The 19,707-nt window shown below is 41.0% G+C and overlaps 1 protein-coding gene across 2 annotated transcripts in view; it reads right to left on the reverse strand.

Moving 5' to 3' along the window:
* UBE2D1 (ubiquitin conjugating enzyme E2 D1) overlaps positions 1-19,707 on the reverse strand; it is a 37,979-nt gene that overhangs the window by 12,686 nt on the left and 5,586 nt on the right. For both annotated transcript variants that reach the window (XM_045022590.1, XM_045022591.1), the window contains exons 2-3: positions 3,140-3,203; positions 3,010-3,041 (exon numbers count right to left, since the gene is read on the reverse strand). In XM_045022590.1, coding sequence (XP_044878525.1) covers positions 3,010-3,041; positions 3,140-3,203 — 96 coding nt within the window. The remainder of the gene's footprint in view (positions 1-3,009; positions 3,042-3,139; positions 3,204-19,707) is intronic.

Raw genomic sequence — 19,707 nt, forward strand, 5'->3', positions numbered from 1 at the left:
TAGAAATCTCACATTGGTACCTTCTTTGCATTTTGTCAAATCTGCAGTGACAGTGTTCCTAAAACAAACGTGCTGCGTCATCATCCAAGACTGATATAAAATGAAATATAATAAAACAGAGCAGGAGACACACAATTCTCCCCCAAGGAGTTCAGTCACAAATTTACCTAACAAACTATTTTTTAAACGAGCATCATCAGCATGGAAGCGTGTCCCCCAGAATGGACATTGAAGCATGAAGAGGCGTACGAATGTTTAGCCTAGGTGGCACATAAATACCTTGCAATGCCAGCTACAAAACTGCCCTGCAAATGCCTGTTCTCACTTTCAGGTGACACTGTAAATAAGAAGCAGGCAGCAGTATCTCCCATAAAAATAAACAATTGTGTTTGTCTTAGTGATTGGTTGAACAAGAAGTAGGACTGAGTGGACTTGGAGGCTATAAAGTTTTACATTGTTTTGTTTTTGATTGCAGTTATGTAACAAAAAAATAAAATCTACATTTGCAAGTTACAATTTCACGATTGAGATTGCACTACAGTACTTGTATGAGGTGAACTGAAAAATACTATTTCTTTTGTTTATCATTTTTACAATGCAAATATTTGTAATAAAAAATGATATAAAGTGAGCACTGTACACTTTGTATTCTGTGCTGCAATATAAATCAATATATTTGAAAATGTAGAAAGACATCCAAAAATATTTAATACATTTCAATAGGTATTCTATTGTTTGACAGCGTGATTAATCACAATTTTTTTAATTGCAGTTAATTTTTTTGAGTTAATCGCATGAGTTCACTGTGATTAAGCAACAGCCCTAGTTTTTTGTTGCTGTTTTAACTGTACCTTTAAAAAAGTTTGCTACTGGTTGAAAGTTAGTATTTAGAGAGATACTTTACCCATCCAGACTTGTCATTTGAAACATAATCAATGTGAAATATTTACCCTGGGTGGACCCAGAAGTAGCATACAAGTCCTCCTATGTCCAGACATGGGAAATTAATTCTGAAGGTGAATTTTAGTCCTGTGCTTTCTACAGTCCAGCAGGAAATGGGAGCATTTAGAATATATGTCATTTTTCATGTGTCTCTCAGTATCAAGTGCATTATGCTGATATCATGGCCTTCCGTAATGCCTGATATGAATGGAAGGAAGATGGACAGAAAAGGGATCTGTTCCCATTCTCCACTAGAGAAGTATATCCTCATTCTTATGCAAGCTCAATACATGGAGAGAAAAGAATGTTTCTGCTACAGGATATTAAAGGTGAACTGCAAAGGGCAGGGGACTGGATTAAGATGTGTGTGTTAGGCCTGGACTACACTGGGGGAAGGGGAGGGGTCGATGTAAGATACGCAACTTCAGCTACGGGAATACCCCTGTCGACTCCGCTATCGCCGCTCACTCTGGTGGAGTTCTGGAGTCAACGGGGAGCGCATTCGGGGATCGATGTATCGCGTCTAGATGAGACGCGATATATCGATCTCTGATAAATCGATTGCTACCCGCCGTATTGGCGGGTAGTCTGGACGTACCCTTATTCAGGTTGTCAAGGTAATTCACTATTGGGACAAATTCTATCTTTCTTTTAAAAGATTTCCTCCACTTCCTCCATTTTTTGTGTTGAACAAGCCTCAGAGCATTGTTAATGGGGACATTCAGCACATAAATTTCATCTGAACTCTATGTCCCTTCACAGTTTTGCCATTCACCTTTCAGTAGCGCAAAGGGGGTAGAAGAAAGGATGCAGTCATTAAACCAGAAGGGTAACTTTAGCTTGTGTGAATATGAATCCACTATTGATAAAGCAGGCCCAAGTCAGTCAGTCACAGAGCTTGTGGGTCAGTGGCATATCAGATAAAACCACCAAGTGACAGTTAGATAACAGGTTCTAATGTTCCACTGGTAGGTTAAGACCGAATCCTTTTCCTAAGAGGCAGGAGTTGTGTTGAAATATGCTGAAACAAGTTGTCCCAGAGTAGTCAACTCCCTTTTTCTCCTTTTCACCATGTAATGCTGCTGCTCACCTTCTTGTCATCAGATTTGGCTAGGGCCTCAGTTTCCCCTGTTGGCTCGATGGCTTAGCCCTCCAACGGAACCAAAAATCCTCTTTCTGTGGTAACAAAAAGTCCAAAAGGAAAGACATCTGGGCTATGATTCCCTTATCAGGGTCTGGGTAAACTTCTCTTCCCTCAAGAGGTTCACTCTTTATGTACTTCTCCCAAATAGTCCTTTGGTCAGATCCTCTTCAGGCTTCTTTCTGTTCTTAAGCACTTTTCCTTTGACAAAATTAGGACTTTTGCCCTTCCCTAACCACCTACTGTGGAGAGAGCCTTACAGCAAATCCTAGCATCTCCCAGACCTTCTTCAGACTGAGGAAAACAGATTTTTTATATCCTGCAGCCTATGGTTTCCATGATTGCTGTACTACAAGTTCAAAAATTGCTCTGTTTTTGGTATAACCACATCACAGGAATGGGAGGAACTTTAACCATTTAAAAGGCCCAAGCACACCCTGTGCCATGACAATTCTATTTAGAACTACTAAATGAATTACTATAATAGTTTTCCATTTGGACTGATGAAGCTAACATAACAGTATTTAACTGATCATCCCTGAAAAAACAAACAGGCTTTTCATTTAGAAAACTGGAATAGTAAACCAAAGGTTCAATGTAGACGGATGTTGTTTACCATTAAATTGTTTTTAGTTTCACGAGCAAAAGAAGGGATTTTTTTAAGTTTTACTGAAAGTGAAAGTTAAGTGTAGCAAAGTAGGTGGAGTATGTAGAATACTCTAAATACTAAACTACTAGAATAGCACAAAGTTGCCCCAAAATATTTAACCTGAATATCAGATAGTTCAATCCAAGACTATGGTGCTTATAGGTGCTCAAATGCTTGTGTGAACATGTATCCTTTCCACAGTCAGAGAAGTCAATATCTTAGGCCTACTTTCTAAAGGGTTTGGGGATTATTTCAATTATATGAATTACATACTTACAGGTCCCATAATAGTTGCTTGCCAATGGAACACTGAAAGACAAAGCACATTAAGTTTTTAGACAATTTTTCCCCTCCCTCAACAGACAAAAATATACCAAGACCTTTGCAGTAAATGATTAAGAGCTTACAGTCATCTCCAACAGGCCCTGCAGAACAGTGGGCAGGTGGGTCACGTTGCAGATCACTTAGTTCCTATGAGAAACATGAAAATATTGTAAATGATTAAAAATATATTTACAAGGAAAAATGAGGTAACCAAGAATCAAGCCAAATCCAGTTCCAATCATAGTTACATTAAAATAAGACATCTATGACATTTAAAAACAAAAACCAATAGATATGTAAGTGCCATTGAAAATGGAAAGTTTTCCCAAATAGATAAACATTCCCTGCAGTGTTTGCAAAGCAAGAACTGCAATAGCATGCTACTGACATGTAAAATAGATCTGCAAATTATAAATCAATTACACTTGACATTTCACTGTAGAAAACAAAAAAAATTAAGATTAAATAATTGAACTTAAAATAAAGTAAAGTATTCAGGAAAAATTTTAAATGCTTAACTGAGTGTTCCTTTAACTTGGCAATGTTTTGCATGACCTAATCTTGGCCCCATCCATGTACATTAATTGATCTAAACTAGTTTGTAAAATGTTTGATTTTCCCAATAGGTGCTCCACAAGTGTACTATTATTAAGAATGCTCATAAATGAACCTGAAAGCTAGTAGAATTTAGCCTCCCATTGATGTTTCTGGATAAACAGCTTCTTTACTTCCCTAAATCTTATTTTTCAGTATTACTTACAAAACAAGAAAGGTTAAAATTGAACCGAAATCTTCATAGAGTATTTTACAAGTATGCTATTTTTCATTAATAAAGGGTATAAAGTCAATCTTGGCTAATTTACCCTTCCTTGCTATTCATGTTTATTTTAGTCCTCAGATATAGCCTTTCCAAAGGGGATTATTGCATATGTCTTCCTTGTCCCCTGCTACCATCAATAGTCCTCTTTATTGGAGGTTGTGACAATCACCCTTTTTTTAAACACACACAAAGAAGTTTTTTTTCAGTTTTACACTTGGTGTTTTACCACCTTTGAAGGTGAGACAAAGGAAACCAGGTATTTCAATAACGTTGGTTTGATTTCCATGTTGAATTTAATTTGACATGTTAAGTTCTCCATTAATACTGTGTCCTAAGTTCTAGTGTATTCTTTTTCCTACTCGCAGCTAATAAGAGCTTTGCTTCTACTAATACATTAATAATTTAAGACTTATGTTTTTGAAGGCCCCATTTAATTGGGAGATCTAAAAAGAATCATTACTGGTCCTCAGACTATATTTAACTGTTGTCTTGATTTATAATCCTACCCCAGTTTTGGGTTTCCATGCAATTTACCTAAATATAAACAAAGATTCCCATATTCCGATATCCTCTCCTAATTGGTCACTGGTTATTTTAATAAAAAGTATTTTTTAAAAGATACTCTTCCTAAAATTGTCTGGCTAGTAATAGAGCATGCTAGGGTACAGGTCACTCGGGTGGTTAACTGACTTTTAAAGGTACAAGTTTGAGTATAAAATAAAAGGAGGTCTGCAAATGCTTCCCATACTATTCCCTAAGTAGAATATGTGGTTGCAGCTTTACTACTGACTCTCTCTTCCCACTCAAAAATTGCTAGCAAAGGCTCAACTGTTTCCAAGATTAGGATTTGAACTGAAAACAAATCTATTTACTCCAGCATCTGAGTCACTTAAATGCATGCATCAAGGCAATTTTTGAACTTAGTCATTAGAGGAGAAATTTCTCAAGGTCCTACTTATTAAAGCCAATCAAAAATACCTACCTGTTCTAGAAATTAGGCACATGCAAAACAACTAGTTTCAGAAAGGAGATCAGCAAGAGAATTCAATATATGCAATTAATTTGTTTTGAAGAAACTGGATTCGGTGTTCATGTTTTAAGATCATCACTGCAGTTAGACTATATTATATTTGAAGAGATCTGATCACTGGGCTATGCTGCTGAGCTTTTCACCGTGTTCTATTTTGCCAGTTTGTTACATCTAACAAACATCTCAAGTCTGATATAAATGCCCTTTTGGAGACACCCCACTTGACAGAAAACAAAAGAGCAAATACTTGGCACCAAAATTCAGTCACTCTCTTCCTATGCATTTCTCCTCCTGCCCTCCATCTCAAGGAGATTAGGTAGGATGAACCTTTCCTGGAGATTCCTAAACATAAGCAAGAGATCCCCATTCTACTTGAAATGGGTCACCCCTAAAGGACATATAAAGCTGTTATTATAGAAGCGCACAGTCTTAGATTTAAAAAGGTAATGTAACTCATTTATGTATGTTTTCCATTTTAACCTTGTAAGTAACTCCTGTTTTTCCTTAGTTAATAAATCTTTTATTTATTACAAGATTGGCCACAGGCCTGGTCTTTGGTTTGAGATCTGAGTACAACTGACCTGGGGTAAGTGACTGGTCCTTTGGGACTGGGAGTAACCTGAATATGGTTGTGATTTTCCATATAAAATGACCATCTATCACACAGTCTAGCTTGCCTGGATGGCAAAATAGACTGGAATGCCCAAGTGAACTGCTGTGATTCCATGATAAGACTTGTTATAGTGCTTTAGGAGGTCACAGTTTTTACTGGGTTGGTGAAACCAAACTATAGAACACAACCAGTTTGGGGTTTCTGCCCTGCCTTTTGACAGTCTGCCTTGAGGTTGGCACTCTCAGTCATGAGCCACTCCAAAACAGCATGACACAGATGCAGGGTAACATAGTAGGGGGGCCATTATTCTGATACAGAAGTATCTCCTCCTGTTGCAACTGAAGTTGTGCACATGTGGTCAATACATTACCTACAGCTGTTAGGCAAACAGTTTAATGTACTTATTCAGACCAATCTGAAATGGTGCTTTATGTTAAGGAAGTCATTTCCTGCAAGGCCTTATCACTGGGACAGTTTACAAAAATATTTTTCACTGGTTTTGATAAATTGGTATTAGAATTTATAAAGGCTGCAGCACAGGCAGGCAGACATTTTTTAAGAATAGTTTTTAAAGAACAGTTTCAATTAGACTCGTTTTCAGCAGTTTTAGCTAAAACCACATTAACAGCAAGTCCAGATATGGCTCCCTTCGGTTCCGCTGTACCAGACCTAGAACTGGTGAGAAAGTTTTTGCAACATTTTCTTCATGAAGATGAATAAATAAAGATATCCTCAAAAATGGCCCACTGCATGAATGTGTGGATTATGTGGGAACCATTACGAAAACTCCTGTGCTTGGGAAAGAATAGTAAACCCAAAACAAATAAGCTATACCTTTCATCAGAGTAAGTTCAGACAGAGCCTGTATATACTATTAAGTCAATAATCTATTAATAAAACATGGTTTGGCCTTACCTGAGTAGGCAGGACCAAACATACTAACTCAATTTAGTCAAACGACAACAGTTTGAGCCTCTACACATAGAAGGCCAGGCCAAGCTATAATCCAGTCAAGGTCCTGTTGTGATACAAAGTGACCATATCACAGTAGTTATGCTAGGTGAGACTGAAATTTAGGATACAATTTTCAAAGAGTTTAAAATACTTGGGGCTCCTACATTGCCTAGGCTTGTTTGAAAATATTACCCTTTGTTACAGACTAGGACAGCCAAGATTCCCCAATCAGGAGTCAGGGGGACTGCTGGTTTACCAGTATTAAGAGCTGAACACTAAAATGGCCTATTGTGTTTAAAAAGTTTCTTCACACAGAGAACTTTTTCCTGATCTACTATCTACACCGTTACATGAAAATCAAGAGGATTGGATCTTGGATCCTTCAAACTTCCACTCAAATCAGTGTAGATACCCTTCACATTGAACAAACAACCATACAGTATCAAGAGGCAAGCAGCACTAGCTACAGCACAGGAGCTGTGGAAATCTTATCCAAAGTTTAGCGAGAAGGCACAGCCATGTCACTAAAAGTCAGCGTGTATAAACGTACTTGGTCGGCATTTTTGCCGACAAAATACTTCCAGCCCCCGTGAGTGGCGTTAGCTCTGTCAGCAGGAGAGCCATGTTCACACTGCCACTTGCGTCGGCAAAACTTTTCTCTTTTGTGAGGGGGGTTGGGTGGGGAGCCTTTTTTAAGCACCCGTGTAAGACAAAAGTTTTGTCGACAACTTCGCAGTATAGACAAGCCCTAAAAAGACTTCTTGCAAAAGGTATAGAAAAATCCTGCAAAAGGAAGTACTGCTAATTGGTAACATTCAAAAACAGAGAAAGTTACTGAACACTAAGGGCTTGGCTACATTTGCGAGTTACAGAACATTAAAGGAGCCCCAGGGCAGCTCACTACCCATCCACAGTGGCAAGGCACGTACAGCACTCTGACTCCACAGCTGGAGCGCTCCTGATACTCTACTTCGGCGAGTAAAATGTTTGATGCGCCCCCCGCTGGAGCACCCCAGCATCAGTGTGATCGAGGTGTTGCATTACTGCGCTCTGATCAGCCTCCAGAAATGTCCCATAATCCCCTTAAGTCAAGTGGACACTCTTGTCATTGTTCTGGATATGCCCTTTGAAAGCTCCGTTTGACAGCCGGCATGCTTATCTGCTCCTAGACAAAGCAACCATTACTGTGGAATGCTGTGTGAGAGAGTGTGGCGGGGTGGGGGAGGTCTGCTGCTGTCTGAATTTACAAGACAGAATACTGACATGCTCTCAGCCCTCCAAAAACCCGCTTTCTCCCCCCACATACACACAACACACTCCCTGTCACGCTCCATGCCACCCCACTCCATTTGAAAAGCATGTTGCAGCCACTTGCATGCTGCAACAGGTACCACAATGCACTGCTCTCTGTGGCCATTGCAAGAGCTGCTAACGTGGCCACACCCGTGCTCTGTAAGCAGTCAGTGTGGCCAGACTACAGCGCTTTCCGTACTGCGCTCTATGAAGGCTGGTTTAACTCAAAGTGCTCTACATCTGCAAGTTTAGCCATGCCCTAAGGGTATTTCTATACATAAACCACTGCAGCTATGCCTGTAGCACTTCAGTGAAGAAGGATTACCGACAGCAGTGGAAGAACCAATCTCCCAAAAGGCAGGAGAATTCTCCCATCAATCTAGCACAGGCTACAGGTCAGTTTAACTGCATCACTCAGGAGGGTGGATTTTTCACATGCCGAGCCACATAGTTATACTGACCTAATTTCCTAGCAAAGAATCCTGTGGCACCTTATAGACTAACAGACGTTTTGCAGCATGAGCTTTCGTGGGTGCATCCGAAGAAGTGGGTATTCACCCACGAAAGCTCATGCTGCAAAACGTCTGTTAGTCTATAAGGTGCCACAGGATTCTTTGCTGCTTCTACAGAACCAGACTAACACGGCTACCCCTCTGATACTTAATTTCCTAGCGTAAGCCAAGTCTCAGATTCTTCCACACATTTATGAATAGACTCCAAAGCTTTGCCTATGTTACAAAAATTACCTATTGCTGACAAAATGGGTTTAGCAAGTGGAGCTGAACCAGAGATTAATATTGAACTGCTAATGTAGCCAAGAACAAATTATGAATGTGGTTTATCTTTGGCTACACTCACAGTTAAGCCATGTTCAATTGCAGCCATGCGGTCTCCTATTTGCTCAGCAAAGAGTAATTTCTGTATTGTAACAAGGCCTGGTAGCTATCAATTCATTTGGACAAATTGTTTCTTTTCAAATCTAGTCTACATCAGCTGTCAAGATCAATGAGGCTGCACCAAAAATTGTGCCATTGATAGTTATGCAGGATGTTGATCCAGCCTAGTGTCGTTTGGGAGGCTGGTCAAACTGGGCGACAATTACATCTTTTCAAGAACGCAGCATAAAAAAATATTCACCCTTTAATAAAAGATAGATGTATAAAGACTACTGTACTAACTGCTTTCTTTAAATCCTTGTCTACACTCACTTTTTTAGCCTTCCATGTAGTTACATGGGTGCAAGTGTTTAGTGTAGATATGCTGCACAGATATAAATCATGACTTGCAGAGATGAAAATTAACATGGTTTCAATACAGAATAATCTGCATCATTGCAAGATACAATTTATATCTGTGCAACATGTCTTCATTAGGGAGTTTCACCAGCGTAGCCAGTGTGGTTTTTAGCTACCCAGATTAGACAAACCCTAACGTGTTGTCTACACTTAAAATGCTACAGCAACACAATTGAAGCACTGCAGCTGTGCTGCTGTAGCACTTCAGTGTTGACACTCAGTACAGCGATGGGAAGCGTTCTCCCATCATTGTAGTTAATCCACCTGTCCAAGAGGAAGTAGCTAAATTGATGGAAGAATTATTTCGTCAACCTACCACTGTCTACGCTGGGGCTTAGGTCGGCATAGCTATGTCTCTCTGGAGTGTGGATTTTTCACACCCCTGAGAGACATAGCTATGAGCAGCCCTTAATCTGTTTCAAAGTAGAGGTGAGGACCACAGAAGAACTCAACTATCACGCAGGAATTCAACATGTCATGAGTCTGTTCAATATTTTCCCTACTTGGGAGGATTAGCTGGTTTGTTCCTAGTAGCAGAAAGGTTAACAAGTGTTTGCATTTCTCAAGAGGGTAATTTAAATTTCTTTACACTTCCACCAATCCCTCTATTTTCTCTGCAGATGTTCATAAAGGCATTATTAGGCTAAAATCTTGTGGTTATAATCCTCTACGTATAATTGGTTATAAAGAAATGGTATGAAGATACAAAACTTTATCATGCTTAAAATGACAAGTTAAAGCAAAATATGAGCAGTAACACCATGTATAGCAAAGGGCAATATTTTGCAGGAACACACTACAGGAGAATTTATAAACAAATACTTACCAGTTCCGATCTAACAACTGAATTTTAAGGAGCAGCATGAATAAACTGCAGTAAATCCACCCTGATTTACTTCTATATTTAGATGCCATGGATATTGAAACTTATCTTCCTTATGGTAAAGATCTCAAACTCCTGGAGGTTTCCCAAAGCTTTTTGTACAATTGCTGACTTCAAACTTCCTTTCCGAAATGATCCCTACACAGTCCAAGTTTTTCTCCCACCACTAACTCAGGAACACACTTTGATGTAGACTTGTAATGCCAATTAAGCACTGCCAGATAAACTTATTCTGAATATATCTCCAATTTGCTTTCCTGATCCTTAGGACTGTGCCTACAGAGACATTTCAGCATTGCTCCAGTTGCTGGAGGAACTAGAAGCCTAGATCAGGTTTAGAAGTTACCACTCTGAGCAAGGTTGGAGAACAAGCTCCTCTACATTAGCATTTCCACCAGTGATAGAACAGCAAGAGCAGTGCTAGTGCAAGGGGAGGCAAGAGAGTACCAGAGGAGTGCTTGTGGGTTTTCCCAAAGGAAGAAAAAGAAGGGAATGAAGAAAGGAATGAATACGAAGTCATTAGTATTAGGAATTTCCATACTGGAAAACTTAACTGACTGCTTTATGAAAGCATCAGATGCACCACAGGAAAGGATGCATTTCCCGTGGTTTACCTTTTCATTTAGTAATTTAAGTATGAAGTGTACTCTTACTTACTTCACATAACTAATCACACAGCATTTAAGATCAAATTTAAACTTCTATTCCAACAAACTATAAACAGCAATTCCAATCATATACAGATACACTGATAAATTAATGGCTACATAGATACTGATAGCCATCTTGTTTTTTTTATCAATATAGGCTGGGTTACACACAGCTTCAATGAGGCTTAACCGCTACTTTTCATTTAAGATGGTAAAAACAATTAAGCTCTCAAAATAATAGTTTCCAAATCAAACCACAGGCCCATGTCACTGCCCAAAATAAAGGCACACCCAAGGCCACTACTCAGGGCTTAACAGGTATTGTTTGAAAAGGGGAGTGAGGAGGGGAAATGACACCAGCAGAGAAGCATACAGAAATAGAAGGAAGCTCCAGATATAGCCTGGACCAGCATGGTGGGTGGCCCTGAGAGAAGCCTAGAGAGGTTTTGGATCTGCTGCTGGCTGAAAGAGGTTTGGGACTGTGAGCAAGGAAACTGCTTCCTGTTTTGTTTCTTCTGTGTTCAGTGAAATTGGATTTTGCACATTCCTTGTAAATAAACAAGACTCCATGCATCAAAGGTACCTGGCTCCATCATCACTGGAACAGCCCACAAGACACTGAATTTTTGGCTAGCTGCTCCAGCGAAAAGAGGTATCAGTATTTTGCACTTTAGATAAAATGCCAGTGATATAAGTGTGATTATTTCAGACCCAACTATATACTGAGTGGGATATACAAGCCAGACATTGTACACACACACACACACAGATATTTCCACTGAACAGTATGATAAGAATTATTTTTAACAACAATGACTCCTTCCTGCATAAATGCATACTTGGAATATAATGACGAAATAACCTAGTCTCATTTTTAGAATATGTAACTTCTTTAGGTACAATTAGGTCTACAGATTAAGACTCATACCACAAACTTTAAGGAAACATTTGTTGCTCTACAGGTTCTCAAAAAACTTAAGTGACTGCATATAAGGTAATGGTGTATATCAACAAGGTCATGTTAATAAGTTTAGATTGAATAGACACTGCTCAGATTGGTTAAAAAGTTACAAATAGTCTTGTCTACCTAAAAGTTAACAATTAGATATTAGTTCATTCACTAAAACTGTTTAGTATGGTACTGGAACATTTCATACATTCCCATTATGTAGAAAAAATTGCACCCATCTCCTCCTGTTGTACACATGTTCGCTGCTATGTTATTATCCCTTTTTAGGTACGCATGTTACCATATCCTTTTTGGAAAAAGATAAAATGGAAACAGTATTGATTCTGCCATGTTCCTTACTCTTTCCCACGATTGTTCTACCCGCACTTTTATATGTCATATATGATGTTTTAAGTATTTGTATTGCAGTAGCTTGCACAGGCCACTGTGACAGATAACATGCAGACATAGGAAGACATGATCCTTGCCCTAGATAAAAAAGGATTAAGATCAAGTTTTTAGGGGTGTTTTTCATTTACCACTTTTTCTAGGTTGGGACTGGGAGAGGCTGGTGGTAAGGTCTGAGTGTTTTGTTCCACTGGGACAAGCAGTCATACACACTGCGACAGACCCAGACCAGAGGGGTACAGGAGTCTGGTAGCGGGCAAATATATTGGTCACTGGATGAGTAGTTTTCTGTTCCCTGAGTGACCAGAGCAGGAGCTGCACTAGAGTAATCAGGAACCTGCTAGAACCAATTAAGGCAGACAGGCTGATTAGAACACCTGCAGCCAATCAAGGCAGGCTAATCAGGGCACCTGGGCTTAAAAAGGAGCTCACTTCAGTTTGTGGTGGGTGTGTGAGGAGCTGGGAGCAAGAGGTGCAAGGAGCTGAGAATGAGAGAGTGTGCTGCTGGACTAAGGAGTACAAGCGTTATCAGACACCAGGAGGAAGGTCCAGTGGTGAGAATAAAGAAGGTGTTTGGAGGAGGCCATGGGGAAGTAGCCCAGGGAGTTGTAGCTGTCATGCAGCTGTTACAGGAGGCATTATAGACAGCTGCAATCCACAGGGCCCTGGGCTGGAACCCGGAGTAGAGGGCGGGCCCGGGTTCCCCCAAAACCTCCCAACTCCTGATCAGACACAGGAGGAGTTGACCCAGACTCTGGGTTCCACCAGAGGGGAAGATCACTGAGGTGTGCAAATCTGCCAATAAGAGCAGGACCCATCAAGGTAGAGGAGGAATTTTGTCACAACACACACACAAGAGTGGAAAGGAACATGGCAGAATCAATACTTTCCATTTCATCTTTTTTTTTTCTTTTCTAAAAAGGGCTGGTAACATGGGAGGATAACATCGTTAAGTTCTGACTCAGGTGGCCATGAGATGTATTCTCTCTGAACTTAGTGTGTTAAGTTTCTGAAGTTCCAGTCACAATGGACTGAATAGGTGTCTTTACCAGCTTGCTAGCAAGAATAAAATTTGATTAAAGTATGGAAGGGGAATAATGATTCATTACAGTGATTTAGAAGACATGCATTAAACGGGAAAGATTACTTTAAGTCATAGCAGCAAACGTGTGTGTACTACAGGAGGAGATGGGTGCAATTTTTTCTACATAATGTATGAAATGTTCCAGTACCTGTCTTCCCCCCCACCCCAATTTTATATTTATATATAAATAAATAAAAAAAATTAAAGCAACTCTTTTTGGGTAAGTCCAAACAATCTTTTAAGTCGATGCAAACTGGGTAACCACCTGCTGTTGCTGAAAGCCATATCAGTGCCTACTGTATTCATGTTCAGTTACTAAAAACTGAATATAAATTAAAAAGTTTAGAAACAGAAACTCAATAGCTGCCAAGGGTGTAAGAGCTCGTGGACAAATTTTTGGGATGGAAAATAAAGTTAGTTGTTCCTTAAAGTGAGACTATAGTAATTTATTAACAACATAGCATACCCAAGGGCATGAGCACTGGATTCATGCATTTCAGTGATGGAGGCAATGCCTATTGTATACTGAGCAAGTGACAAGGGGTGTATGAAGCATTGCATTTCTTGTCTGCATTGTAACTGAAACATTTGTAGTTACTTTCACTTCATGGGAAGAAATTAAATGCAATATTCCCTTCAAATAAGGTTTCACCATCTCCTATTCTAAGAAGTCAATGCTCAATCAGTATACTTAAATATTTCAGCAGTCTTGCTGTAATGAACCAGTGGCTAATTACGATGAATAGCTCATTTTAAATTATACTTTCAATATGTGTTGTTATAACCAATTGTTCTGATAATGTGGGCACATGCCATAAAATCCTTTAGTCCAGATACTCTAACATGAGATCAGCTCTAGAATTTATGGATTCAAACAAGTGTTCCATTTACACAATCCAATCTTTTCTGCTGAAGACTAACAAAAGACTGAAGCCCATGCCATCAGCCATCATCATTAACATGATTTGTTTTTAGAATTTTTATAATGAAAGAGATAAGAAATCCCACTGAAAACCTTACCTCCTCCTTGCCCTAATATTTAAAATTTAAGTGCATGTCCCATGCATACTATAGTTACACTTCTTATTTTTTGCTTGTGTGTAATTATACATCACAACCTCACTTTCTATTGATTCCTGCTAGACAACTAGTGGTTTATCTGCTTTTGAAATTAAACTTCCCACAAGTGTCTAAATGCACTGCTTATATATCTTACCATGAAAATGTAATGATTCTTAATTCTCCATGAATTTAAAAAGCTTAACACAGACTAACACTTCATATCATGTTGCTTAAATAAAACTTTTTACCTTTTCCCCAGATCTTTTCTCATCCGACAAGTGCATCATAATTCAATACAAAGAAAACTATTAATCAGACATTGCGGTTAACATTTTGCAGGCTGGAATGAGCAAGCTTTAGATTATGGTTCTCAGACAATATTTTCCCCTACACATGTATGTTACTGTCTAGGTTAAATGTCTGATTAACCTGGAGCAGAGAGTTATGGCTTAGAATTTCACAATTATGTATTTACATTGGCAACTATAATTTTGCTTTCTTTTTATATTGACTTTTGTTGGTTTATAGGAACAAATGAAAATGTTTTTTGAATAGTACGATTCAACTTAGTGTATGATGTTTGACCATTTGTATGCACACACGATTATATACTGAAACACATGTGTTATTTCACTGACAGTTAAGTATATGAATGCCTCTTTACATTTCAATTTAGTGGAAAAAATAAAAGTTGTGTACACAAGACTACAATATCCCTCATTTTTAAACTTAGTTCCTTCAAAAATGTGTCAAAAGCCACTTATTTAAATTTAAAAAAATAATTCTTCTGAAGTAAAAAAAAATCCAAGTTCCTCCACACTAACAACAAGAACAGCTGAAAAGACATTTTCAAGTATTTCCAAATAATTAAGTTTGTGCTATGAACAAGCATCAGAAACCCCATTTCTTCTTGATCACTAGCGGTAAGCCCTGGAAAAATAGTGGCTTATAAAGAAAGCGTCTTCTCAACAGTAACCCTATAATAAAGTCCAAAGTCCATGAACAGAGATGAAAATGAAGGGTTCTGAGCACCAACCATAGGACAACAGCTCTCCACAGAAGAGCCATGTGAACAAATTCACTGGGCTACCTAATGTTAGATACAGCAAGAATTTAGAACCTGCATATTCATATTTTGACCAAAGGGGGTAGCCTCTCCAATTTTCAAAGATTTGCTAGTTACAAAAGACTCACCTGCAAAACTCCCAAGTCTCGTTTACACTGCAGCACATTACTATACATTATGAAATCAATTAGAACTTACAAGCATCAAGAGTTTCAGAAGTGAATTTTATATATTTTATTTGCTTAGTGCTGACTACGTACTTGGTGCTGCACAGAACACAGATAACAGAGGATGCTGTTCCTGCCCCAAGGAGCTTCCAGTATAGATCAGACATTGTGCAGTCTAAATCTGATTTTGATGACAAATCTATCAACTCTCGTGTTCTATGGCAAAGCAGATCACTGACCAGAGGCAGTCAAGGGGTCCCTATTAGTGTGAGGCAGATTAATCTGAGGGACTAAAAACAGATTTCTCACAGAGTTGAGAGCAATTGGTGAAGTTTAGTCTAGTAGTGAGGACACAATGGACAAGCCTTACTGTTCTGCGTTCAATTATTCACTAATATGCGAGAGTCCTTCATTTACAATTATCTCCTGATCATTAGCTTTTGGCTGGTTTGGCTATAACTCTCCCATGGTGTAGAATACCTCTTTTCAGGTATTAGTTTGCTCTAGGAGCCTGTGTGCTGTACACCTCTGAGAAGTACCTTGTCTGGAAACAGTGTTACAGGATAGATCACCAAGAAAAAGTTATGGTACAGCAGAAACTATGATGCTGATACTAGCGAGATGTTAGAGCACCAATTAACACTAAAAAAAACAAGAAAATATGTTCATTTAATGTTCACTGTATATTACATCTCTATTTCCTTAGTAGGTACTGCCATCTTTAACATAGATGTTATTAGAACTATTAATCTGAGCAGACACCACAGAACTCCCAAGTCCCATAGCGATTTTTTAAATATAAAATTTCTAGTTGTCATAAGAACACTCAAGCTTAGCCAGAGACAGTATGTCTAGATAGACATGAATTTCCAAGTGACTTCATTGTGTTATCTGCCAGCCTTCTGTTCTTCCCAGAGTTCTTTGAGGTGCTTGCTAAAGCTATGAAGACCTCACTGAATTCTATCTGCTCAGGGCCCTCTATATACCTCCATAGACTTGAGGCCCCACAACATAACCACCAACATTTACAGTAAACCTGAAAAGTCACTGACTTCTGGTTGTCATCTTCTCAGATGGGCTAAAAATGCCAACTTAAAACTAAATTTTATAAGAGACCTTCATCTAGAATTAGTCTTTTTAGGTTTTGTAATCATGTAGGAAAACTGTACATCATTTAAGGAGACAATGTCAGGGTATTTCATCTTTTTTTAAACTGGTTTTTAACTTTTTTTAACTGGTTTTCCGTTAGTTTAATGATCCATTTGAAAGTGAAATCTGTTTCCTTGCCATTTTTCTCACCCATGCCTGCTAGTTTATTACTGTTGTACCATTCATGAGGCTCGGCTGATGACACCCCCCGCCCTTTTTTTTTTTAAATTTCGAGAGGGTGAGGTGTTGGCAGGGGAATGGGGGGGGGGGGAGGAAGAGACCTGAGAAAACTACTATCTTCACTTCCCAAACGAGAAGAAAAATGTGTCTAATTTTGGACCTAGCAACTTCAGCTGCCCTTCCATATCTACTTGTAACGGGGTTGGCACTCACCTCTCATGAGCACCCCCTCTGATTGGGTGTGTCGGCGGTCTTTAAACTAGTCCCAGCCCTGCCATTGGGCTGTACCCATAGGGTGTCCTCCCTGGAGGCAGTGGTTTTGCCCGCTTAGTCTGGTTTGGCCCCAGTCTTCAGCTGGACATCCTGAAGTCCCCTTCCGTAGATTTACTGATGTCCAATTGTAGGCCCTTTCCCAATGGCCTATGTGGGTATCAGGGCCCACCCACTACTCTGGGTCCTGGCCCAGGAACCTTCGGAATAGCAGCCACGTGCCACCGTGTCCCTTTAGTAAAACTATCATCAGTTCTCTGGGCCACTTCCCCATGGCCCCAGCCTTCACTGATGCCTTACCCTTAGCTCAGGGCTCTTCTAAGCTCAGGCCCAGTAGCCAGTCAGGAGCTCTTCTGTTCTCCCCCGCTCCCTACTAGCACTGAACTATCCATTGTGCTGCAGTTCCCTTCGCCAACCAGGAGTCCCTCTGCACCCCTCTAGCTCCAGCAAGGAACTGAACTGTATCTGGAGCTCCTTTTTATAGGGCCCTATTGGGCCCTGATTGGCTGCCTATTTGGACAACCTCTCCAACTGCTCCTTACCTGGGACGAGCGTGGCAGGACTTTGACGTCTCATCCACCCCATCGCACTCCTCCTTTGGCATTTCTTCAGAGTTATTTCAGATTAAAAACAATTGTGTATTTAAGATAGTGTTGTACAACCAAACTAAACTTCAAGGTAGACAGCACAAGTGCTTAGTGTGCAAATTTATTCACAAGTCATTCAAGCACATAACAAATGCTATTCCTTAAAATAGTCTGACCATACAAGTTGTGGTGTTCACTTCAACACAAGGAAGATTCAAAATAGATGGATACCTAAGGAATGGGATGCATATTAATGCAGAAAATACATCTTTATATAAAAAAATCAATGTTGCGGCCCTCATTTGGATTACTGCATGCGGAACTGATCTGCCAATCACAAACAAAAGCATAGAATTAAGAAGGGGTTCAGAAAAGGCCTGGCAAAACTCACATATGAAAAAAAAAAGATGAGAGAAGATTGTGACTCTTTACCTTAGAAAGGAGACATGATAAAAGTACCATTATATACTCGTTCACGAGACTAATTTTTTAGTAAAAAAGAGAAGCCCATAGAAGGGGGTCAGCTTATGAATGGGTATAGAGAGGGAGAGGTGGGACACAGCCCCTCCCCTCAACAGAGAGAGCAAAGAGAAGCAGCACAGCCAGCAGAGCCAGAAGAGAAGAGGCAAGGCCAGAGTCTCTTGGCTTCTGGCCGCTGCTCTGCCCCCAGCCTCCAAAGCAGCTGCAGCTCTGGGTCTGGCCCGCCGGAGCAGCTCCAGCCAGTCCAGAGACATCCTCCCCTGGCCCTCCCTAGCATGGGCGCCAACTTATATGGGCTCGTGGAGCTAAAGCCCCAGGAATATTCAAAATCAGGGGCTCTGCTCCACCAATATTTGGAGCTAGGTTTCGCCCCTTTAAATCCCAGCCGCGGCCGGGAATCAGAGGGCTCTGGGCTGCCTGCTGCTGCGGGGAGCCCAGAGCCTTTTAAATCCCAGCCGCGGCAGGGAATCAGAGGGCTCTGGGCTGCCCGCTGCTACGGGGAGCCCAGAGCCTTTTAAATCCCAGCCGCGGCTGGGAATCAGAGGGCTCCAGGCTGCCTGCAACCGCGGGGAGCCCAGAGCCCTTTAAATCTCAGCCGCGGCTGGGAATCGGAGGGCTCTGGGCTGCCCGCAGGGGCAGAGAGCCCAGAGCCCTTTGAATCCCAGCCGCGGCGGCTGGGATTTAAAGGGCTCAGGGCTCCCCGCGGCTGCCAGCAGCTCAGAGCCCTTTGAATCCCAGCCCCTGGCCGCTGATTGCCCCCTCCCCAGACCCCTGCCCCAACTGCCCCCCAGGACCTCCACCCCCTATCTAAGCACCACTGGTCCTTGTCCCCTGTTACCCACTCCCGAGACAACTGCCCGTAACTGCCCCTTGGGACCCCAGCCCATATCTAAGCCTCCCTTCTCCTTGTCCCCAACTGCCCCCTCCTGAGACCCCACCCAACTTCCCCCCAGGACCCCACCCCCTACCTGTCCCCTGATAAACCCCCTGGACTCCCATGCCTATCCAATTGCTGCCTGTCCCCTGACTGCCCTTCCGAACCTCTGCCCCATCCAACCCCCCCCCGCTCCTTGTCCCTTGATTGGCCCCTGGAACCCCCTACCCCTTCTCCAACCTTGTAATCTTGTGGCACTGACGCGTTGTAGCTTCATTTTATATCGGCTTACAGGGCGGGAGTGGGGGGGGCGCCACCATTTTGGGCCCCACCAAAAATTTTACAAACCTGCCGCCTATGCTCCCTAGATAAGGTGGGAAGGGATGGGATGGGGAGAGTGTTGGGCTAGGGGTGGGGTAATGTGAGGGGTGGTCACAGGGGTTACTCCCCAGACTCCCAGCTTCTCCCCTCAAAAAAATTTCCCCACCAGTTGCTCTCCCGGCCTGTCAGGGTAAGCAGGTGGCAGGCCGGGACACTTTGTTTACTTAGGTTTACCACCATGCCTGCGGACGCTCAAAGTAAACAAACCATCTCGGCCCACCAGCAGCTTATCCTGATGGCCCAGGAGCCAAAGTTTGCTGACCCCTGAATTATAGGGTCGGCTTATGAACGGGTTATAGAATTTTTCCATTTTTACTTATCCATCTTGGAGAGTCAGCTTATAAACAAACCAGCTTATGATTGAATATATACAGTATATAAGATAAAGAATGATTCAGATCAGTGGCTTTCAAACTTTTTTTCTGGAGACCCAGTTGAATAAAATTGTTGATGCCT

This window comes from Mauremys mutica, chromosome 7 (assembly GCF_020497125.1).
Source record: "Mauremys mutica isolate MM-2020 ecotype Southern chromosome 7, ASM2049712v1, whole genome shotgun sequence".
Taxonomy (NCBI): Eukaryota; Metazoa; Chordata; order Testudines; family Geoemydidae; genus Mauremys; species Mauremys mutica.